The sequence below is a fragment of the Siniperca chuatsi genome, linkage group LG1, assembly GCF_020085105.1.
Source record: "Siniperca chuatsi isolate FFG_IHB_CAS linkage group LG1, ASM2008510v1, whole genome shotgun sequence".
Classification (NCBI taxonomy): Eukaryota; Metazoa; Chordata; class Actinopteri; order Centrarchiformes; family Sinipercidae; genus Siniperca; species Siniperca chuatsi.
In genome coordinates this window covers 425,739-450,000 of record NC_058042.1, presented here as the reverse complement: position 1 = coordinate 450,000, position 24,262 = coordinate 425,739, and the positions used below count along the sequence as shown (strand labels likewise).

The 24,262-nt window shown below is 47.4% G+C and overlaps 1 protein-coding gene across 8 annotated transcripts in view; it reads left to right on the top strand.

Moving 5' to 3' along the window:
* zdhhc1 (zinc finger DHHC-type containing 1) overlaps positions 1-24,262 on the top strand; it is a 24,594-nt gene extending 332 nt beyond the window's left edge. Inside the window, exons 1-11 of one of the 8 annotated variants that reach the window (XM_044196949.1) lie at positions 1-632; positions 1,304-1,523; positions 2,398-2,573; positions 5,800-5,901; positions 7,783-7,907; positions 11,451-11,606; positions 14,621-14,742; positions 15,809-15,897; positions 17,931-18,045; positions 21,450-21,522; positions 23,522-24,262. The exon at positions 1-632 is cut by the window's left edge and continues 332 nt beyond it. In XM_044196949.1, the coding sequence (XP_044052884.1) occupies positions 1,305-1,523; positions 2,398-2,573; positions 5,800-5,901; positions 7,783-7,907; positions 11,451-11,606; positions 14,621-14,742; positions 15,809-15,897; positions 17,931-18,045; positions 21,450-21,522; positions 23,522-24,045 (1,701 nt within the window). In that variant the 5' untranslated portion in view covers positions 1-632; position 1,304 and the 3' untranslated portion in view covers positions 24,046-24,262. Of the gene's footprint in view, positions 633-1,154; positions 1,524-2,397; positions 2,574-5,799; positions 5,902-7,782; positions 7,908-11,450; positions 11,607-14,620; positions 14,743-15,808; positions 15,898-17,930; positions 18,046-21,449; positions 21,523-23,518 lie in introns of all 8 variants that reach the window. The other 7 variants (XM_044196923.1, XM_044196938.1, XM_044196913.1 and 4 more) reach the window with 7 other exon arrangements.

Sequence of the window (24,262 nt, the reverse complement as noted above, 5' to 3'; positions counted from 1 at the left end):
GTTGAATCGCCAGCGGCTGTTAAATATTTAAAATGATCTTCCACGTTAAAAATTTAAAGTTAAGGCCCGGCGTTTGATTCGCGCCCTGCGGTCACCGCTTCACTGTCTGTCGGCGTTAGCCAGCTAGCATGGCAGCAGCGGTGTCCGGCTAACGAGGCTAGCGCTAGCTGTCGGCGGATAGATTAGCACGCTAACCGTCACAGAAACTAACGTGTTAATCTTAATATTATCCGATAATAGTTACAAAACATCCGCAGGCTCGGCGGGGAGATGTAGCCGGTTAGCACCGAGCTAACGCAGCTGCCGGGTTTAACACGGATCGTGTCTTCAACCGGGATGGATGTGAGTTAACAGCTGGACTGGGACGGTCTGACCCGGTTCGCGACCCGGGTCTGTGGTTCTCTGGACGGAGCTTGCGAGTCGAGCCGAGCCGAGCGGTTCTCCCCAGCAGCGGCCTGGTCCTCCCGGGCCGGGGGACGGCAGAGCTCCACGCCGCCGGTCAGGCCCGGACTCTGGGATGAGAAGAGATGCAGCGCAGCGGAGGGCCGAGCCACATCCCGAGTCCCGTTAACTCTTGCTGAACAGGTGAACTGGCCCCCACACCTGGTTGCTTCAGGTCTAAGGAACCTCAGGTGCAGTTGTCTTGTATTAATCTGTGACTCTGAGCTGCAGCTAACATTATTTCCATTATGAATTCATCTGTTAATCGTTTGCTCTATTAAATGACGTAGAGACAAACACCTGTCCCCTTTGTGGTGTGGAGCCAGGGCTGCAGGTAATGATTATATACCTTCAAGGCTGATGATTTACTCAGTCAGTCAGTCATTAATTTTGTCATAATGTTAAGAAGGGTCGATCAGTTTCCCAGAGATACAAAAACAACAGTGTTTGTTTAAAGAACTAAGAGCTGCAACAGTCAATCGATTAGCCGATGGACAGAAAACTAATCGGGAACTATTTTGATAATCGATGAATTGCTCACGTTCGTTTTTAGGGAAGAGCTGCACTTGTTCATAGTTTCTCTAATGTCTCACATTCTGTTCATGAAAGTGCTGCGAAGTTAAAAAGCTAGAAACGAACTGATCGATGTGGTTGATCGCAGCTGTGAACGTGGTCTTCATGAAACCAGACCTGTTCTCTCCGGTTTGTTTCAGGTCGTTTCCAGTGATGGTGAAATGACCTTAAAGCAGCTCTTTGTGCCGCTTCCCCCTGCAGCGGATCCGTCCGTCATGTGATGAAGACCATGCTCTCTGACTGAAAACAAGAAGCAAACGCAAGTCTTTGCTGTTGAATCTGTGTGCAGGATGGATGTGTGCAGTAAGAACCCGAACCGCACGGCGCCGGTCGGCGAGGACGGCCCGCACCGAGCCGACGTGCCGCTCTGCTCTCGGACCAACGGCTGGAGCTGGCCCCCGCACCCCTTCCAGCTGCTGGCCTGGCTGCTCTACGTGTACTTCGCCGTGACTGGCTTCGGCGTGTTCGTGCCCCTGCTGCCGGCTCACTGGATCCCGGCAGGCTACATCGTATCCTTCGACCCGGCGGTCCCCGCAGCTGGGCACAAAACACTCTGAGGCTTCGAGAATAAAGTCCAAGTATTTTCAGAATAATAATATTACAAGATTTGAATACTCGGCCGTAGAGACAGGTGAGGCGGCCTGTCAGCTGAGGGACGTGGCTCACCTGAAGTTAGAGCTGTGTGCGCAGGTGCTCCACTCAGACTAATCTATGTCTGTATCTATCTATATATGACTTTTTGCTCTCTAAGCAGCCTGCATCTCTACAGTTTACAACTTAAAGGCTCTCTGTGGAGTTTCTCAGCTCTAGTAGCGTCATAGAGCCGATCCTGAGCGGATCCCGGTCGTGTTTGTCTCGTGCACGAGGACGCACGTGTCCTACCAGGTTGCATGTTATTCCTCTGAGCTGCAGGTGGCGAGAGATGCAGCGTGCCAACAAAGACAGGGCAGAAGAAGACTGCGAGCTAGTAAACAGGATTTAAACGACCAGCTTTGCAGATGTTTTATGAGGAAGGAAACACGTCACACGTGTTTGTTAGAGCTCAAGAGAAAGTAGACAGAACTTTGTTTGTTTACCAGAAAACTTTCATTCTCGAAATCTCAGAAGATATTTGAACAGTGGCCCTAATACTCTGTCGTACGGCCACAGATCCATCATTTATTCTATTTATTGGCTTGTTTAACGGAGGCGTTAAGTCTTCTGCTGGTAGAAAGCTTCAAGAAAGACTGCAGTTTTGTTGTAGCGTCTAATATCACCTGATTCCTCCTCAGTTTAAGAAATCGGAGGTAACGGCTGATATTAGGATCCCTTAACTTAGGAAAGTGAAAATGCTGCCACAACAATCTTCCAGCGTTTGTGTTTGAGTCCTGATCTGTGCGTCAGTGTACGGGCATCATGTTCATCTGTCACCTGTGTGTCCACGTGATGGCCGTGTCCATCGACCCGGCCGACTACAACGTCCGGACAAAGAGCGACAAAGGTCCGGTCCCCGTGTTCGACCGCTCCAAACACGCCCACGTCATCGAGAACTGCCACTGCTACCTCTGCCAGGTGGACGTGTGAGTCACACACACCTTACTAAACTAACACAGCTGTGTTTAATGTGTGTGTGTGTGTGTGTGTGTGTGTGTGTGTGTGTGTGTGTGTACATATATATTAGTACTACACATGCGATGAGTCCTCCATGTTGTCACTGGGTGGCGCTGAGGTCTGAGGGCAGCTTGTACCTGAAGTGAGGGCTGCCATTTTGTGTAAATCGTTGTCCATAGCTAAAGAATTAAGCGGTGTGATTTGAGCGAGATAGATGACGCAGGTTCAAGTCCAACCTGCGTCCTGTCTCTCTTCAGCTGTTCCTATCAAATAATCAAATAAAGGCAAAAAGCCCCAAAAAATCTTAACGGATATCTCATGTGAAAATGGTAGTTAACAGTTAAGTCTAACAAATTCAAAAAACTAAGTGACCGTCTTATATGTTATATATATAGGGATAGGTATCGTCAGGATCTTATCAATACTAATACTCTTATCAATACTCCTAATCGGTTCGGTTCTTTGTCAATACTCTTATTGGTTCCTTTTCATTAATAAAGAATTGCTTTTTAAAAAATATCAAATTAAAACTGATTTGTAACACAGTCTCACTATATAAACCAGCTTTTTAATTCAGTTCAGTGGGACGGTTTCTTCAGAGTCGCCCTGAGCCCAGTTCTACTGATCACCTGACCGCCTAACGGTAGACTGCCTGTTATCTTAGCTATCTAGGTAACATTCATATCATCATCAACATCCAGGTGTGTTGCTGTACCTGAGCAGGTGACAGGCGTCATGTCCCAGCTGGGTGTGTCTCAGTGGAGGACAGAGTGTCTCTGCAGGCTCCTCACTGTTTACACACTCACTCTGTCACTGAGTGTTAGCTCAGTCTGCTTTCCCTTTACAGCTTCAGTTAAAGGTCAAACACTGATCATGAATATGACAACAGTTCACGCTCGCTTTGGCAACGTTAACGTCTGTTTCCCGAGCCAATAAAGCCCGTTAACGGAGTAGAATATTGAACCTGCTGCTGTCGTAGTCTAATGATGGATTTCACAACACAGACTGACCCTCACCCGATCACGTCCACAGCGACGGGCTCGTCCCTGCCCCTCGTCTGAAGGAGCCTCGCCTCCTTCGTGCTGGTTGTTTTGTTTGTGGGAACACGAAACTGACTAGGACCACTCTTTGGTCTGGACCTCGGCCTCGAGGCCTGCTCACACCAGGAAGTGTCACAGTGAAATTCATGTGAAGGAGAGTCCGCCGGCACCCCGCGGTGCTGAGGGAATCCCACTGCGCTGACGCTAGGTGACGTAATTATGCGACGACAGAAGTTATTGACGTGGGTCTGCCGCGGGGAAACTACAATGTTCCGAAGATGGACTACAGAAAGCGCATCTTCCTTCGCCCTGTGCGTTCTTACCGCGTTGTTTCGTGCAGACAGAAAACTTGAACACCAACATACTGAATGTCAAAGCAGCCACAACAACTACACAGTCAGCAACACAGAACTAATTCATGAGAACTGAAAGGAGGTGAAGAGGGAGAGACAGCGAAGAGAAGTGACCCACGACCAGTTCATCGTAGTTTATAATAATGCAGCGCAGCGAGGATACTGACGAATCACAGAGGCGAGCGTCTGTTTCCTGTTAACAGAGACTCCGGTCTGCAGAGATAAACCACAGAAGAGTGACATCAGGCTTCATGATCAATGAAAGTTTTTACATCACGTCAACTGTCGAGTTTGAACAAAGTGTGTTTTTACGATGAGTTAACAAGGCAGCTAAGCTGGTCTCAGTTCAGTAAAAGAGAGAAATGTGACTTCAGAAGGTTTACGGTTGTATTTTTCTGTTTAATAAGGAAAACAGGTGTAAGAATATTTCCTTTCTTGGCATTTTGTCAGTTTATTTAGTTTATTTATTAGACTAAAAAAAGCTAAGAGTTTGTGTAACGTAGCAAACTCGCCGCTCGCACACATACTATCGCCTCCACCAGGTCGGGCCGGGGCTAGCGGGTTAGCATGCTAACTTCCATAGATTTCTCTGCAACGCAATAAATACACGTCTTTGACATAACGTCAAAACTTCTTCACATTCTGTTGATGATTTTAGTTTAGTATTTAGTTTTTGAATGTTTTAAACTCTTACATTTCTTAAATTCTTACACATTGCACCTTTAACGCTAATACAACCCATTCAGCTCATTGTATAGGAACTGTCTGTCTCTGGCTTCACTTGGTAACAAAAGAAGCTAATGTAGCCTGTTTATCTGCTGTGACCACAAGGCTAGCGTTAAAGCTAACCACGTTGGCACGAGGTCCACAGTGTCAGACTATAAAGCCCCTGCACTAGACGGAAGAGAAGGAAACATATTATTTGGTCATTTCTGTTAATTGAGCCTTAAAGGAAGCGTCGATGTTGGCAGGAAGCTCCGAGCCGGTTCTCAGCAGTCTGCATGTTTTAATGCGGCGCAGTTCCTCAACAAGGTGTAGCTAAATAAAAGTGCTCACTGAAGGCAGGAGCTCTGATGTGGTTCATTCCGATAGATTTGATCCTGAGCTGCATGTAAAGCCTCAGAAAACCAGCTGAGTGGGCTGGGTTCTCCCAGGAGGCCCCGGAGAACCTGAACCTGTAGTCTGCTGCGCTGTCCAGGAAAGTCCTGTGCTTTTATGTTCACAAATGTTGAGGAGGCCATTAAAAGAAAAAGTAGATGCTGTTTGTTGGTCCTGACTTCAGTTATTTTATTGTATTATATTTTCATTCAGAACATATAAACATGCAAATTGACTCAGTATTAAATTGAGTGATTATTATGGTCTATTACGGGAGAACACAGCATGTTGAAGTTGATTCTGTCCCGTTTATTCGTGCAGTGAAAAAGTGACGGGAATAAATAATTAATTTCCCCCGCGTGTACCCCCATGTAGGCGGAGGTGGAGAGACGGTCTGTAGGTTTGTTTCAGATCCGATCAGAAATACTTTATTGATCCCTGAGGGGAAACTCGTTCGTCACAGCTGCTCGCTGTCACGTCAGCGCACACAGGAAGAGAAGCACGGAGCAAATCAAAATATAATACACTGTAATACAGGCAAGATAATTAAGTACAAAGTGGATTTAGAGGTTTATGTATGTACGGTGTAACAATGTAATAAGTAATAAGTAAAGTTAATGTAGCTTATTAAGATGATTATGACATGTTTCATGTTATCAGTACTGTGTGTGTGTGTGTGTGTGTGTGTGTGTGTGTGGTTTCAGGGGTCCAAAGTCAAAGCACTGCAGTGCCTGTAACAAGTGTGTTGCCAACTTCGACCATCACTGTCGGTGGCTCAACAACTGTGTGGGGAGCAGAAACTACAAGTGAGTCTGTCTGACTTCTTCTCCTGTTGTCGTGTCATCCTGCGGCGCCCGGGAGGTTCCATGAAGAAGAAAAATAATAATAATAATAATAATAATAATAATAATCGGGGCACGATGTAAAGTAAAAAGAAAAATAAGCAAATAACAGATTATGGTAATAATGGCAGTACAACAAATAAAAAATGCTGTATTTTAATCCTACTAATAATCATTGTTTCCTTATAGATAACTGATACTGAGACGTAATGTTTAATTTGAAGGAATTAGAAAAAGAAATGTTGGAAAACTACTGTTAATGAGAGATAATGACCGGGTCCATCAGCGATGTCTAATGATCATCGTGCAGGCTGCAGGCCGTCTGTCCGCACTGCTGGTAGGATAGTAAATATCAGAAACACTAAATCTCCTCACAAATCATTAAAATTACTGGGAGAATTCCAGTTTTCGGCTCTGCGAGCTCTTGCGAGCTGCATGCAGCGTCACTTTCAGCGCAGAGTCGAGCGGCAGCAGAAGTCAGAAACCCACAACAGGAGCAGGAACAGATGATACATGGACTTCAATAACTTCACGGGTCACAAACCGGGGCAACAACAAGCGTGTCCGAGCCGTGTTCAGCACTTTTTAGTGTCCTCTGGAAACACGTGTCAAGTTAATTCCTTAACTTTGTCTATTTTCACGTGTTTTCTTAAGTTGCAGTGCGTTTGTTCCTGCCGGCCACCGTAAACAAGTCCTTAAACCCAAACCTGCAGAAGTGCAGCTTATTGGCACACACCAAAACGTTTTACAGTGAAACACAAACAGGAAGTCACTTTTATTATTATTATTTATAATAATTTATATATTGTTATTTATAATAACAAAGTGTTGATGTAAATACGACTTTCGATGAGAACATGCAGGTTACTGAGAGATGATTATGATCTGTTGGTCTAATAAAACAATTTGGTTTTCATAATAAAGACTTTTCTGTATCGGTACATACAAAGTCGGTATTCTTCAGAAAAGAACCAATCCAAATGCAGTTTGGGATTCTCAAAAAAAGGTTTAAACTCAACTAAAAGATTCTGTTTAAAGAAAACGTGACACTTCATTTGACATTAAAATGGGAATCTGTCATTTGAACACTAAAACGTATTAAAGGATTAACTGCTAAACTCACTTTGATGAAAATTGTTGATGCATTTAAAGCTGCCTGATAGCTTTTTAATAAAGATTTATTTCATAAAGAGCAACTTTCAAACAACGTATTTACTCCCTTCTTGTCCTGGAATGCGTCAAACATCTGATTTCTTTCTTTTGTCGTATTTTCCTTTCTCATTCGACTCCGTTGTGCTCAAACAAATGAATTGTTCTTACCAGAATAATGAATGTTTTATTTTCGTGTCGGGTCATTTCCAACCGTCGTGGAATTATTTGGACACATTAACTGACAACAAACCAAACGTTCTGGCACGTTAACCCCCCACCATCTAACAGCACAACACATCATCACACATCAACATCATCCACACATAGACATAAACATAGCCCTCCAGGAGATATCCCGTAGTGGAAATACAACAAATATACAAACACACAAACCAGATGACGCACTTAAGAGTCGATATTAAGCAGAAAAATAAAAGACATAAAAGACTGGCTACAAGCCAAAGAACCCCGACTTGACAAAGTTTAAACAAACAGTTTAACACAATTTCAATAGTGAGTCTTTTTCCACTCCCCATATTTTATTATATTTCTGCATAATTCATCAAAAGGTTCATTAAAAAGGTAATATCGAAGTGATAGTCAGAGTATGTTTATGATCAGCGTAAAGGTTTCTCAGCAGGGGAATTACTGGTGGCAGCAGTATGATGCGCTGTGCTGACTGTGTATCCTCAGGTTGTTCCTCCACAGCGTGGTCTCGGCTCTCTTGGGTGTCTGTCTGGTTCTGGTCGTTTCCTCTTACGTCTTCATTGAGTTCTTTTTGGACCCGTCCAAACTCCGCACTGACAAACACTTCCTGGGTAAGATTTGACCTCTGACCTCTGACCCTGTAGCAGAGAAGAACTGTTTACATAGGACTCTGTGACAGCAGGATACTTCATGTCATTCGACAGGTTTTACAGCAAACTGTTCTGTTGGTCAACCTGCTCAAGTTAGTAATAATAACCAGTTAACGACAGAACTCTGTCCTCTGCGTACGTCCAGGCTGCACGTCGCTCATCCTAAAGTTCTTTACATTTGGTCCTAAAAATGTCCCCAGGCAGCCACAGGCAGGCAGTCACAGGCAGGCAGTCACAGGCAGGCAGTCACAGGCAGGCAGTCACAGGCAGTCACAGGCAGGCAGTCACAGGCAGTCACAGGCAGGCAGTCACAGGCAGGCAGGCAGTCACAGGCAGTCACAGGCAGGCAGTCACAGGCAGGCAGTCACAGGCAGGCAGTCACAGGCAGTCACAGGCAGGCAGGCAGTCACAGGCAGTCACAGGCAGGCAGTCACAGGCAGCCACAGGCAGCCACAGGCAGGCAGTCACAGGGAGGCAGTCACAGGCAGGCAGTCACAGGCAGTCACAGGCAGGCAGGCAGTCACAGGCAGGCAGGCAGTCACAGGCAGGCAGGCAGTCACAGGCAGGCAGTCACAGGCAGTCACAGGCAGGCAGTCACAGGCAGGCAGTCACAGGCAGGCAGTCACAGGCAGTCACAGGCAGGCAGTCACAGGCAGTCACAGGCAGGCAGTCACAGGCAGCCACAGGCAGCCACAGGCAGGCAGTCACAGGGAGGCAGTCACAGGCAGGCAGTCACAGGCAGTCACAGGCAGGCAGGCAGTCACAGGCAGGCAGGCAGTCACAGGCAGGCAGTCACAGGCAGGCAGTCACAGGCAGTCACAGGCAGGCAGTCACAGGCAGTCACAGGCAGGCAGTCACAGGCAGCCACAGGCAGCCACAGGCAGGCAGTCACAGGGAGGCAGTCACAGGCAGGCAGTCACAGGCAGTCACAGGCAGGCAGGCAGTCACAGGCAGCCACAGGCAGCCACAGGCAGGCAGTCACAGGGAGGCAGTCACAGGCAGGCAGTCACAGGCAGGCAGTCACAGGGAGGCAGCCACAGGCAGCCACAGGCAGGCAGTCACAGGGAGGCAGTCACAGGCAGGCAGTCACAGGCAGGCAGTCACAGGGAGGCAGCCACAGGCAGCCACAGGCAGCCACAGGCAGGCAGTCACAGGGAGGCAGTCACAGGCAGGCAGTCACAGGCAGCCACAGGCAGCCACAGGCAGCCACAGGCAGCCACAGGCAGGCAGTCACAGGCAGTCACAGGCAGGCAGTCACAGGCAGTCACAGGCAGGCAGTCACAGGCAGCCACAGGCAGCCACAGGCAGGCAGCCACAGGGAGGCAGTCACAGGCAGGCAGTCACAGGCAGGCAGTCACAGGCAGGCAGAGGCAGTCACAGGGAGGCAGCCACAGGCAGCCACAGGCAGCCACAGGCAGCCACAGGCAGGCAGTCACAGGGAGGCAGTCACAGGCAGGCAGTCACAGGCAGGCAGTCACAGGGAGGCAGCCACAGGCAGGCCACAGGCAGCCACAGGCAGGCAGTCACAGGGAGGCAGTCACAGGCAGGCAGTCACAGGCAGCCACAGGCAGCCACAGGCAGCCACAGGCAGCCACAGGCAGCCACAGGCAGGCAGTCACAGGCAGTCACAGGCAGGCAGTCACAGGCAGTCACAGGCAGGCAGTCACAGGCAGCCACAGGCAGCCACAGGCAGGCAGTCACAGGGAGGCAGTCACAGGCAGGCAGTCACAGGCAGGCAGTCACAGGCAGGCAGTCACAGGGAGGCAGCCACAGGCAGCCACAGGCAGCCACAGGCAGGCAGTCACAGGCAGGCAGTCACAGGCAGGCAGTCACAGGCAGCCACAGGCAGCCACAGGCAGGCAGTCACAGGGGAGGCAGTCACAGGCAGGCAGTCACAGGCAGGCAGTCACAGGGGAGGCAGCCACATGCAGCCACAGGCAGCCACAGGCAGCCACAGGCAGGCAGTCACAGGGAGGCAGTCACAGGCAGGCAGTCACAGGCAGTCACAGGCAGGCAGTCACAGGCAGCCACAGGCAGCCACAGGCAGGCAGTCACAGGGAGGCAGCCACAGGCAGCCACAGGCAGGCAGTCACAGGGAGGCAGCCACAGGCAGCCACAGGCAGGCAGTCACAGGGAGGCAGCCACAGGCAGCCACAGGCAGGCAGCCACAGGCAGGCAGCCACAGGCAGGCAGCCACAGGCAGGCAGCCACAGGCAGTCACAGGCAGGCAGTCACAGGCAGGCAGCCACAGGCAGCCACAGGCAGCCACAGGCAGGCAGTCACAGGCAGGCAGCCACAGGCAGCCACAGGCAGGCAGCCACAGGCAGGCAGTCACAGGCAGGCAGTCACAGGCAGGCAGTCGCAGGCAGGCAGTCACAGGCAGCCACAGGCAGGCAGTCACAGGCAGCCACAGGCAGGCAGTCACAGGGAGGCAGTCACAGGCAGGCAGCCACAGGCAGGCAGTCACAGGGAGGCAGCCACAGGCAGCCACAGGCAGGCAGCCGGCAGGCAGCCACAGGCAGGCAGTCACAGGCAGGCAGCCACAGGCAGGCGCAGCCGCAGGCAGTCGCAGGCAGGCAGTCGCAGGCAGGCAGTCACAGGCAGCCACAGGCAGCCACAGGCAGCCACAGGCAGCCACAGGCAGGCAGCCACAGGCAGCCACAGGCAGGCAGTCACAGGCAGGCAGCCACAGGCAGCCACAGGCAGCCACAGGCAGGCAGTCACAGGCAGGCAGTCACAGGCAGGCAGTCACAGGCAGGCAGCCACAGGCAGGCAGTCACAGGGAGGCAGTCACAGGGAGGCAGCCACAGGGAGGCAGTCACAGGCAGGCAGTCGCAGGCAGGCAGCCACAGGCAGGCAGCCACAGGCAGGCAGTCACAGGGAGGCAGTCACAGGGAGGCAGCCACAGGCAGGCAGTCGCAGGCAGGCAGTCGCAGGCAGGCAGCCGCAGGCAGCCGCAGGCAGGCAGTCACAGGCAGCCACAGGCAGGCAGTCGCAGGCAGGCAGTCACAGGCAGCCACAGGCAGGCAGTCACAGGCAGGCAGTCACAGGCAGGCAGTCACAGGCAGCCACTCGCAGGCAGGCAGCCGCAGGCAGGCAGCCGCAGGCAGGCAGTCGCAGGCAGCCACAGGCAGTCAGCCGCAGGCAGTCAGCCGCAGGCAGGCAGTCGCAGGCAGGCAGTCGCAGGCAGGCAGCCACAGGCAGTCAGTCACAGGCAGTCAGTCACAGGCAGGCAGTCACAGGCAGCCACAGGCAGGCAGTCACAGGCAGGCAGTCACAGGCAGCCACAGGCAGGCAGTCACAGGCAGCCACAGGCAGGCAGCCACAGGCAGGCAGCCACAGGCAGGCAGCCACAGGCAGGCAGTCACAGGCAGGGCGTGATCTCGATATGGCTTCAGTTCAAACACATCTGCAGACAAACGTACGTGTGTGTGTGTCACTGTGTGTGTCGGTGTGTGTGTCACTGTGTGTGTGTGTGTGTTTTTGTGTGTGTGCGTCCTGCAGTGAGGAACGAGACAGCCCTGTGGTTCGTCTTCCTGCCGGTGGCTCCCGTCAGGTCAGCAGCGGCAGTGATTCCTGGTCTGGCTGCCGTCACCATCGCTCTGGGTCTGCTGTCATCGGTGCTGCTCTGCCACCTGCTCTGCTTCCACATCTACCTGAGTAAGAGACGACAAACACACCTGTCTGTCTTTCAAGCAGGATTCACTCTGAACGCAAAATCCAGACTGAAAGCTTCTGTATGAGGTGACTCTGTGGGGTTGGGAAACAGTCTTTTGGGAAGTGTTTAAAGTCCTCTAGGGCTGGACCCGGATATTCGGATATTCACACACACACCTGTGTCTCTTACTGAGCACACACACCTGCGTCCCCGCCCCGTTTTAACCCTAGAGTCCTGCAGTGCAAACATTCTTGTTGTTTGTTGGCGGTGATGTCGGTGACTTCACAGTGCAGAATGATGTCTGTAAGTTTCTCTGAGCTCACTTTAAATCTCAGTTTAACACCTGGACGTACCTGCAGGATTTATGACATCACAACTAGTTTGGAGCCAATCAGGGTCTAGTATGAACCTGACTGAAGCCTCCAGGTCACAAACACTGAGACTTTGCAGTGCAGCAGGAGACGTCTTGTGTCCAACAGTTAAACTTTAGAAATGAACAATATTTAAATATTCAGAGATTTGGGATTATTATTATTATTATTATTATTATTATATGTGAGGAGGAGCAGATGTACTTTAAAAACTCATCAAAATTATTTAATCAATTTTCAATTCAATTATTTATATAGCGCCAATTCATAATAGAGCAGGTCCAGACCGAACTCTTTATAATATTAATTACAGAGACCCAACAAATCCCACCATGAGCAAACATTCGGCGACAGTGGCAAGAAAAAACTTCCTTTAAGAGGCAGAAACCTCGAGCAGAACCAGACTCAATGGTGGGCGGCCATCCGCCGCTGCTGTGTTAGGTTTAGAGAGAGAGTGGGAGGCACAATGCAAAGACCACCTAGAATTTTTAAAATAGTAGAAATGTAATTGTAGTGTTAATATTAATAAATTAGTAATAATAGGAATGACAGCTATAGGAAGAATAATGTCAGTATTAGTAACAGAGCCAATAACAACAACTGTAGCAGCAGTTGTTGAGCAGGAAGACGGGGGCAGCAGGTGGCCCACAACCACAGATCCAGACTCTGCAGGAACACGGGGGCAGCAGGCTTCGTGATTTTTGCAAAGTTACGTAGGTGAAAGAAGGCAGTCCTTGAAGTTTGTTTCATGTGGGAGTTAAAGGATAAATCCTGATCAAACTCTGAGGTTCCTTACGGTGTTGCCGGAGGCCAGGGCAATGCCATCTAGAGCAACTATATCTTTAGATAATGTGTCTCGGAGGTGTTTGGGGCCAAGTACAAGTGTCCTCTCCATTAGGACAACTCGCATACTGCGTGAAATTAGTCAGTGTTGTCGAAACACTGACATGGTTGAAGTCACCCGAGATTAATATGAGTGGACTCTGGAGTTGTGCTGTGGCAGTGTGAATGCCGGGTTAGCAGAGGGGGGGATGTAAACAGCCACAACAATGGCATGTGAGAGTTCATGTGGCAGATAATATGGCCGGAGTCCCACAGCTAACAGTTCAATGTCCGGGCTATGGATACTCTGCTTGATAGTAATGTGACTAGCGTTACACCATCTGTTGACCAGAACAACAAGCCCACCACCTTTCCGCTTACCGCTCCCGGTGTGATCCCTGTCGGCCCGAACAGTCTGAAAGCCGTCGATGGAAACGTTATGGTCCGGGATATCCTGGTGTAGCCATGTCTCTGAGAAGCACATCAAACTACACTCATGGAGCTCCGTCTGACTCCGGAGTTCTTGTTCTTAAGTCTCTTTTGTCTGCACCCCTCTCCCTTCCCTCGCCGCTTTGTTCCACCTCTGCATCCTCGGTGTCTCCTCCTCCAGATCTCAGTGGGGACATCGGTTGTCCTGGGCGCCATGCTGCTCGCCTTCAGCGTGATTAGCTGTTTTAAGAGCAGTTTTGAATTATGTGATGAAGTCCAGTGTGTGGATGTGAGGGGGAAGGGAGTTCCAAAGTTTGGGTGCAGCACAGGAGAAGGCCCTGGCACCCACTGTGCTGATGAAGACCGCAGGGAGTCTGAAGGAGGTCTGTGAGAAAAGCAGGGGATCAGTTATGAAAAGCTTTAGATGTTAATAATACGATTTTAAAGTGAATCCGTTGGGACCCAGCGAGCCAGTGTAACTGAGTCAGCAGGGAAGTGACGTGTTCTGTCTATTTTGAACGTGTAATAATTTGTGGTGCAGAGTTCTGGATGAGTTGAAGTCGGCGAATGAGTTTGTTGGGGATGTCTGCCAGGTTCGCATTGCAGTAGTCGAAGCGTGATGTAACCAAAGCATTGACTAGGATTTCCGTGGAGTGGTGTTGTGTTAAAGCAGGACGTAGTCTGGAGATGTTTTACAGATGGAAAAAGGCAATCCAGGAGACACTGTTAATATGACTGGAGACAGAAAGGGTGCTGTCCAGGATAACACCAAGGCTCTTAACCTGTGTGGAGACAGGTATGGTGGCTTCAGCTATGGGGAGTGAACAGATATTAGTTTTTAAGAGTGTAGCTTTAGAGCCAATGAAGAGTAGCTCAGTTTTACTACTGTTGAATTTTAGGTAGTTGTTTGTCATCCATATCTGTAAATCATGGAGACGGGCAGTGAGGGTACTGGAGTTGAGAGCAGTAGTGGGCTTAGTGGACACATAAAGCTGAGTATCATCAGCATAACGGTGAAAATGAATACCTTAGTGCCGGAAGATGTTGCCAAGAGGGAGGAGGTAAATAATAAACAGGAGTGGCCCCAACATTGCACCCTGTGGAACTCTGTGGTGGACCCTGTAATTTATTATATAATTAATATTATCTGATATACATATAAATGTACTGTTTAAAATTGTTTATCCGTCCTAATTGTTCCCCTTTAGTGTCCCAGTACAAAGTGTGTGTTGGAGCACTTTATTGTCCTTAGTTTAAAAATAATAATAATAATAATATAAAAAATATTTTTATCTGGCAAACTTTGAAACAGACACCAGTAGGTGGAGGTAGAGAGACTGAAGGTGTAAACAGTTAAATCATTACTGTGTGTGTGTGTGTGTGTGTGTGTACAGTGTGGAACAGACTCAGTACCTATGAGTATATTGTGCGGCAGCGTCACCGTCAGGACAGCAGAGACTCGAGGAAACCAGGATCAGTGAAGGAGACGGCAGCTCCATCAGTCAACCTCATCAAGGTAACGGAGGTCTGGTGTTTGGACCAGACTTGAACCTTTAGATTCACTGTCAAACTAAAACACACACAGTGACAACAGCAGCTCTGACACTCATCACCTGCAGGTGGTTGTTACTCCCCGTCATGGTACCATAAAAGTTAAAAGGTCGGTCCCTCCTCTGTCTCCAAACCAAAGTCTGAAGTCAGTAGTGATGGGCGGATGAAGCCTTATGAAGCTTTGGGGCTTTCTTTCTATTTGTGCCAAAAAAGCTTTGAATCTCTGCGGCTTCAAACTCAGCAGCACAGCGACATCTGGTGGCTGGTAACACTTATAGCAGCCCTTCAACACCTCGCTGATGCTAATAGTTTTACTCTCATGTCGAGCCTGCGTGTTGTTATTAAAGCTGTAATACTTTACTTCAGAAGTGCTGCATTACATATAGATGTTGTTGTGCTTTATGTTTCAGTAAAATAATTAATAAATGCAGTGTTCAAGGAGCCTAGATATTAAATATTTTAGCCGACATGAAATATTACTGTACCTTTATAGGTGCAGTTTGGTCTCAGTGTCACTGTGGACTCGTGTTTTCAGACTTCGTGGCTGATATTTCTGTGGCAGAACAGAACGGACAGAAATCTAGTCCGAATGAAAGACAAAGATAAAAGTCCATCCAAATGAAAGCACGTGGCACTACTCTTCTCCAGTCCACCACCAATTGTTTTCAGCTGTCTGTCCTTCATCAGGGTGTCTGAGGTCCATAGACACTAACTATACAAATCAACAGTATCATCAAGCTGTTCTAAAAAAAATACCAATGACACAATACAGACATATAATATTACAATCATCTTTTCAGAATACTATATTCTTTCTATCTCATTATTCACACTAATTTTTCAAAATGCAGTATATTCAAATTCAAACGCTTCCATCACTTATCATTAGTTTGAGTTATTTATAAAAGTCTGCCTGTGTTTGACCTAAACATGAAGCTCACACTTGCTCACATATGTCATTATAACTGTGTTATAACGGTCTGGTTTACTTCCTGGACCTGAGTGTCTGTCCTCTGCTGTCCCCCCTTTAGGACGTGAACTACTCAGGGACTCTGGGTTACACCAACCCTCAGCTGGACATGGAGGAACCTACCACTGTGCCAGTGCGGGGGGAGGCAGAGTGAGTCTTTCAGTTCCCTCCTGTTCTGGTTCTGATGGTCTGATCCTGTTTACACACCTCGTTAAAACTGAATTCAATCCAGTCCTCCGGATCACTGCAGACGCGTCTGCGGTGGTCCAGGTTCAGCCCATGACCTGCTGTGATTGGCTAAGGCTGACCTGGTCCCGTCACGTTTCAGTAAACAGCCGGCAACAGTCATTTCATAACACAATGAGGCTGGACCTCGGTTGCCATGGACGCCGTTTTGTTTGCAGAAAACAAAGTGTGCAAAATGAAATTCTTTGGCCATGACTTCCAGGAAGCAAACAAAGTGTGTATTGTGTGTGTGTGTGTGTGTGTGTGTGTTTGAGTTGTGGGAGGAGGGAGTGTGTGTCTAACTCACTCCACTCACCGTGGCTGTTTGCCCTGAACCTCGTCTGCTGCCGCTGACAGAGGAACCTTTATTTATACTGCAGCGCACACAACTGTGGGTACAACAGGAGAGACAGACAAGAGACGAGGTGGACAACACTGCAAGACAAGACAAGACGACAAGACAGTAAGACTGTAAGGCAAGACGACAAGACAGTAAGACAAGACCGCAAGACAAGACAAGACAGTAAGACTGTAAGGCAAGACTGCAAGACAAGACAAGACGACAAGACAGTAAGACTGTAAGGCAAGACGACAAGACAGTAAGACAAGACCGCAAGACAAGACAAGACGACAAGACAGTAAGACTGTAAGGCAAGACGACAAGACAGTAAGACAAGACCGCAAGACAAGACAAGACGACAAGACAGTAAGACTGTAAGGCAAGACGACAAGACAGTAAGACTGTAAGGCAAGACGACAAGACAGTAAGACAAGACTGCAAGACAAGACAAGACGACAAGACAGTAAGACAAGACCGCAAGACAAGACGACAAGACAGTAAGACTGTAAGGCAAGACGACAAGACAGTAAGACAAGACTGCAAGACAGTAAGACAAGACCGCAAGACAAGACAAGACAGTAAGACTGTAAGGCAAGACGACAAGACAGTAAGACAAGACCGCAAGACAAGACAAGACAGTAAGACTGTAAGGCAAGACTGCAAGACAAGACAGTAAGACAACAAGACAGTAAGACAAGACTGCAAGACAAGACAATAAGACAAGACCGTAAGACAACAAGACAGTAAGACAAGACAGTAAGACAGTAAGGCAAGACAGCGAGACAGTCGCTTCTTCTGCAACAATGAAGTTAATCGGATCGCCTTGTGTGACGATCAGTGGGGAGGGGCTCGTCTCTCTGTCTGTTTAGAGACAACTGACAAATATGTGGAAGAAGTACGTAATTTATAAAACACAATCACAAACAGCAGTGATACTATTTCTAAGAAATGTAGCAGATCTTGATGTGTCATGATGTCTCCGACGGAGGCTGATGTGAACGTTTCTTGCCACTCGGCTGCTCGTAATTATGGTTTAAACAATGTGACGTGAACGCAGCATGATGCCAGGACATTTTGGTGGAGGATAAGCTCTTACTGTGGGCAGCTATCGCTGATGTGGTGAACGTTATGCTGTTCTGGTGGCTAATCTAGCGGAGCATAGCACGCACAGCGATGGAGCCTACATGCTACCTGCCGATCGGCACAAGGCGTCACTTTTATTTGATTATTTTTTTACTTTAGAGCTGCAACAATTAGTCGATTGTCAGAAAGATAAGCGCTTTAAACATTTAAGTGACACAATAGTGAATAGTGTTCACAATAGGATCTGCTTTTTAATGTTGTCAACAGGACAAGATTTAACTTAATCTTAAAATATCTCGTGGGCCGTACAGGGCCGTGGTTTGGACACCCCTAGTTTACAGTTTATTTTATAAAATGTCAGTATTGGTAGTGAATCACACCTGCTCACAAGGTCACATAGTCAGGAGAGGTCACACACACACACACACACACACACACACACACACACACACACACACACACACACACACACACACACTGTGCTCTCAGACCAGTACAGGGGTGTAACCTCAATATGTGTGTGTGTGTGTGTCAGGTTCCTGGCTAACGGCAGAGTGAGGACTGTGTCCAGTCCTGTCATGGAGGAAGAAGCTCCGCCCACCGTGTCTACAGAGCTGAAAGCAGCAGCACACACACACCGACGCACACAGGTAAACACACAACACACACCGACGCACACAGGTAAACACACAACACACACAGATGCTCACAGGTAAACACACAACACACACAGACGCACACAGGTAAACACACAACACACACAGATGCTCACAGGTAAACACACAACACACACAGATGCTCACAGGTAAACACACAACACACACAGACGCACACAGGTAAACACACAACACACACAGACGCTCACAGGTAAACACACAACACACACAGGCGCACACAGGTAAAACACACAACACACACGACGCACACAGGTAAACACACAACACACACAGACGCACACAGGTAAAACACACAACACACACAGACGCACACAGGTAAACACACAACACACACAGACGCTCACAGGTAAACACACAACACACACAGACGCACACAGGTAAACACACAACACACACAGACGCACACAGGTAAACACACAACACACACAGACGCACACAGGTAAACACACAACACACACAGACGCACACAGGTAAACACACAACACACACAGACGCACACAGGTAAACACACAACACACACAGACGCTCACAGGTAAACACACAACACACACAGACGCACACAGGTAAACACACACACACACCGGCGCACACAGGTAAACACACAACACACACAGGCGCACACAGGTAAACACACAACACACACAGCGCTCACAGGTAAACACACAACACACACAGGCGCACACAGGTAAACACACAACACACACAGACGCTCACAGGTAAACACACAACACACACAGACGCACACAGGTAAACACACAACACACACAGGCGCTCACAGGTAAACACACACACACAGACACACACAGGTAAACACACAACACACACCGATGCAATTCAATTTAAAATAGTAGAAATGTAGTAGTAGTAGTAGGAATGACATATATACACACACACACACACACACACACACACACACACACACATACATACTCACTCCAGTCTGTTTGTTGAAACCTGTCCTGGAGGGTGGAGTCGACCCCCGCAGGCCACACTTTGATGGTCCTCACTGACGGCTTCACACGATTGATGAGAGGTGAATACTTGCGGAGCAAAGAAAGGTGATCAGATTGACCCGGGTGGGGGAGGGGGGTCGCGGTGTAAGCCTCAGCCGTGTTTGTGTAGACCTGGTCCAAAGTTTGTTTCCTCTGGTGTGACAGGAAACATGCTAACAGTTATCAACAATATAGCCTTTGATCTGTAAGATTGTTAAACCCATTGGAAAGGTAAGGAAAGGTTGATCTGTCAGAATTTGCCTTGTAGATATCATCAGTCAGTGCTCATCAATTTTTGAAAACCAATTTTATTATTATTGAAAACAAACAAAATTCTTTCTGGTCTTTCTAATAAATTTAACAGCCTCTCCTCCCTGGCCTCGTCTCACCTGGCCGTGGCTCCTCTGCCCTGACACACTCCCTGGCTCTGGAGCCTGACTCTCTGGCTCAGATGGCACTGAATCAGGGGACTCTGATTCGGAAATGGAAGAGTTCTCTCCCCAGGCTGAGGCAATGAGGCTGAATAGATGGCCTGCCACCTATTGTATCATCCATGAGAGAGAATCACTGTCCATGTTGCAGCCGTGGGCTCCCCTGATTCAGTGCCACTACCTGTCGGTGGCCTCCTGAGCTCCTGCACACACATTGCAATATATATAAAAATATTTGTAGTGCACAGTTTATATAGCGATGTAGTGATGCAATTCATTCACAGAAAAGAAAATACTCATAAGAGAAATGTAACTGAACTTTTATCTATGCTTTCATTATGTTGGGCTTCAGGCTATTACAGGGTACAGTACGCACATAAAACTGAGCCAACTGTAACGTTATTCTAAAGCGTTACCGATCTTTCTCTAGTGCTTATGTGACACTCCAGTGTAATTTCCCTACTTACTTAAATAGCCCATCAAGTTTTAACTTAGCAGTGCTGCCAGTGGCAAATACTGTACAGAAGAGGGCTAGCTAACGTTTGTGCCGTAATGGCATAATGCATACATCACTTATTACATGGCTAAACTGGTAAAACAGACTTCAACATATCATCAAACGTTAAATGGAAAATTACTTGCCATTTTCGCGCTACTCTTTCGGTTCTCTCTCCTCTCGTCTGTCTGCCATTTGTCTTTCAGTGCAATGCATTATGGTATATAACTCTCGGTTAGTGACCTTCAGTTTTCACGATGCATGCTGGGAAACTTTGAGTCCACTATATAGGTATAATAATTCTCACTATACATTTGGACAGCACAACCAAATGGACTATATAGTCAGTAGTAAGTGATTTCGGCCACAGCCACAGACACACCAACACTTTTTACACACATTTACACTGTCTTTTAATCTGCAGTGTTTCCACTCGCACTGTTTTATGTGCAAATTGAAAATGGCCAAAAAAACCCAGGTGGATGGAAACTCATTTGTTATCCAGCCCAGAGGTTTTCAAACTGTGAGGCACCTCCCCAGGGGGAGCAGGAGAGAGGTGAGGCAAAGATACTGTGTGAGGTGAACGGGACAGGTGCATGCAGGTGTTCTAACAACAACAGGAAGTTAATTTCAGTTAACTTCAGTTAATAGCCCAGGCTTTTATTTGCCACACCCGGCCAGTAAAAGGGACTCTGCATTTAAAAGTTTTACGGTAGTTATAGTAGTTTGGCCACTGATTTGGCCCGCACTTTAAAACACTTAGCACACTTCTTCTCAGAGTCATAACTGAGTCAAATCTGAACACACAGACATGACATATTTTTAGATTCAGTGTGATTACACTTCCTGAGGATATCATTATCTTGTTCATAAATCCACTTAGAAATCATGGAAAAGATACGCTTCAGAACTTGCCTGAGACAAAATCAAGACAACTGCACCCCAACACCCCCCCTCATCTCTTCCCTGTTGCCATGGATTCAGTGAGTTAGCGGTGAGCTACAACTTGAGCCCCGTTTTTTTGTCTATATTTGTTTACATTATGTCAAATTGTCCCTATGAACATTAGCTGAATTAGCTGTTAGCAGCTCCTGTCTGCAGTGGACTGTACAGACAACTGTCACTGGATTACTGTGATACTGAAGAAAACTTGAGAGCCTTTAAGCGTTGATGTCTTTGCTGCATCTGCTGGTAGAAAGCTCCGAGCTGTTGACTCCTGGTCCTCAGCAGTAGCAGTCAGAAATCACACTCCTTCTTGAGGCAAATGTATTTGTGATGTTCGGCTATAAATAAAAAATTAAATCAACTTAATCCTTCTCAGAGTCATAACTGAGTCAAATGTGAACACACAGATGTGAAACATATTTTTAGATTCAGTGTGACTTGACATGAAGGCTCCCTCCTGATTGGGTGGTGAGGAGGAGGATTTAAACTGGTTTATGTTTTGTGCTTTCACAGAAAAAGAAGAAGGTCCGTAAAGTTCCAGCAGAGGTGACCAGAGAGCGCTGCCCGAGTTCAGCCCCGCCCCCCGGTACACACACACACATAACCACACACGTCTTTCTGTACTTGTGAGGACCCTCATTGAGCCAATGCTTCCCCTAGTCTGTAGCCTAAATCTAATTCTACCCTTAAACCAGCACAGACTGGTGTTTTTGAGCTCTTGTTTTCAGCAGAAACAAGTAGTGAACATAACACTGACATATTGTCATTTTTTCAGTTATGATGAACTTGTTAGCAAACAGCTGCTTTTTTCCACATCCAGCAGTTACAGAGCAACATGATCATTCAGTAGGAGTGGTGTTGGTGTCTCCTGATGGACGTCAGTCCGGTCTTCTCTCTGTCAGCTCTGTGTTTGGTCTCCAGCAGCTCCTGAGGGAAACATCTGGCTCTTTAGCTGCTAAATGCTCCACTATGTGCTAGCTCAATAGTGGTGGTTGTGATTTATGATGTTATTATTGAGTTAAAAGGCTGATGGTAGAGAAAGACACACAGACTGAGTTGTTGTTTTTGGCCAGCGTTCATCAAACATGAAAGAAGCTGGTGGGAAAACAATAGAGAAAAGGAGAATATACTGCGATACAAACACGTGTGGAATTTTCACATTTAGAGTAAACTAAATGGAATAGAGCCATTATCAAGAAAACAAACAAAACAAGTGCATTTGTGTGCATAGCTGAAGGCTTATAAAGGCTAAAGGTCTGACAATAAACACCACATAAACAATATAAAATGTCTGACAAAAGACAACTGTGTTATATCAGCAGCTTTAAATCAGTCAGTAGAGCAGCTGGTTACACTGGCTGTCAACTTCCCTTAAAATTAAACTATGAACATGCTGAATTTAGACAAAGACGCGATGAGATACGTTGTTTGTTTGCAATTCAAAGTGCTACACATAAGGCAAGAAATGCGTTAGAATAAGGAAAACAAAGTACAATAAAATTACATAGATATGGTAATACCACCAATATGTCTCACATGGAAACAAAGATGGTTTCAATGTAATAACCATCAGTCCCAGCTGGAAAATGAAAAAAACACCAGTTTCCGTTACCGTTCAGATTATTTTACCTCAAACAAAAAGAGTTGCAGTTTTTCTGATAAGAAAATTGTATGATATTCTGTATTGTGTGTTAGTTGTCTTATTGTTTTATTGTGTTTATGTTTCTTGTGCTGCTTCGCTGTGAAAATCATTTCCTGGGACTGTAAAGATTTAAACTGAACTGAAGAGCCAGAGAAACACCTGGAAACACACGTGGTAGTTTTGATGCAATAGCATGAAATGGTGTTGGTGCACACTGAAAATGACTCCACAGTCAAAATGATGATAACATGCAGAGAGAGAAAAGACAAGAGTAATGTTCAGGAAGATTTATCCTCTTCCCCTTGTTATTTTCTCTATCTCTTGAACCCGTGGCCCAGTCAGTCATTAACCTATTACATAACACCAAGCACTACATCTGTCTCTATGCAGACGATATATTGCTTTATGTCCAGGTTGTCCATCAGTCCCCACCTTCTAAACATTTTTCAATAATTTAAGTCAGCTCTCAGGATATAAAATGAACTGGAGTAAATCTGCTTTACTACCACTCGACACATCTGTTAGACAGCTGACCTCTATGTCTAACATCAATCCAGCCTTCATTTGTAAACACTGTAAGATGGAACATTTCCCCCCTTATTATTAAAATGAATGTCCTCCCTTCAATCAATTTTCTTAGCTCTATGCTACCTTTACCACTTAAAGACCACTGGAGAAAAGTCCACTCCGTAATATGTAGGTTTGTATGGAGGAAGAAAAACTCTCAAGACAAAGTGAAACTTCCAGTGGCATTACTGCTCATGCTCTTAATTCATGATTTCTGTCTGCTAGTGAATTTTACTTTGGTTAATGCATGAGCATTTGAGGTAGCAAATCATTTTATTTCTCTGTGGCTTAGCAAACCTTGTAACTTCATCCCTTTTATAATTTAAATCTCTCACAAAAATAAGATTTCTCCTGATTCTGTGTTGTCCTTCAGCAGAGTTCAGCAGTGTGTCCGCTGTGTCCCTGGGTCAGCGACTTCCTTTCCCAGCATTCCCTCTGAAGGCCTCCCTGCCCCCCCTGGCCCCCACCTCGGGCCCCGTGCAGGCAGCCGCCCCTCCTGCTGAGTACCACTCGGACTCTGCAGAGTCTATGGAGGAGATCCCGGTGGTGTTGGCCAAACTGGGCTCTTCGTCCTCTGCTGCTGCTGCTGCTGGAGACGCCTCCACGTCTTCACACAGAGTCGTCCCAGCGTTCCCCCTGCCCTCCCCTCAGCCCCGGACTAAGAGGAAGGCCTCCTCCCGCGCAAGTAAAAGCGCAGCAGAGCTGAGGTTTGAGATGGCCTCCACCCATCCCCCGACGGTGTTCGTAAGCCGAGCCAGCGGGGAGGCCGCTGAGCCCCGGGAGGGAGGCCTCAGTCTGGGCAGGAGGCAGACCAGCTCCAGGCCCGTCTCCAGGCCCGGATCCAGACCGGCGTCTCGGGCGTCGCTGGGCTCAGGTGCAGCCTCCTGGATGGAGCTATAACCTGAGCAGACTATGTTCTGGAACAATCTCTTCTATCTTTCTACAATCACCTGTGCTCTCTGTAGCCACGCACAACAATCTTTATTTTATTTTAAAAAGTTGTTTTGTATCTCTGTGACTATTTATTGGTTTTCACAATGACTTGACTTTTTAATTTTGAATGCCAAAGGTGCGATCCTGTCTGTGCACAATCTTTATAAATGAAGGAAAACTTTGA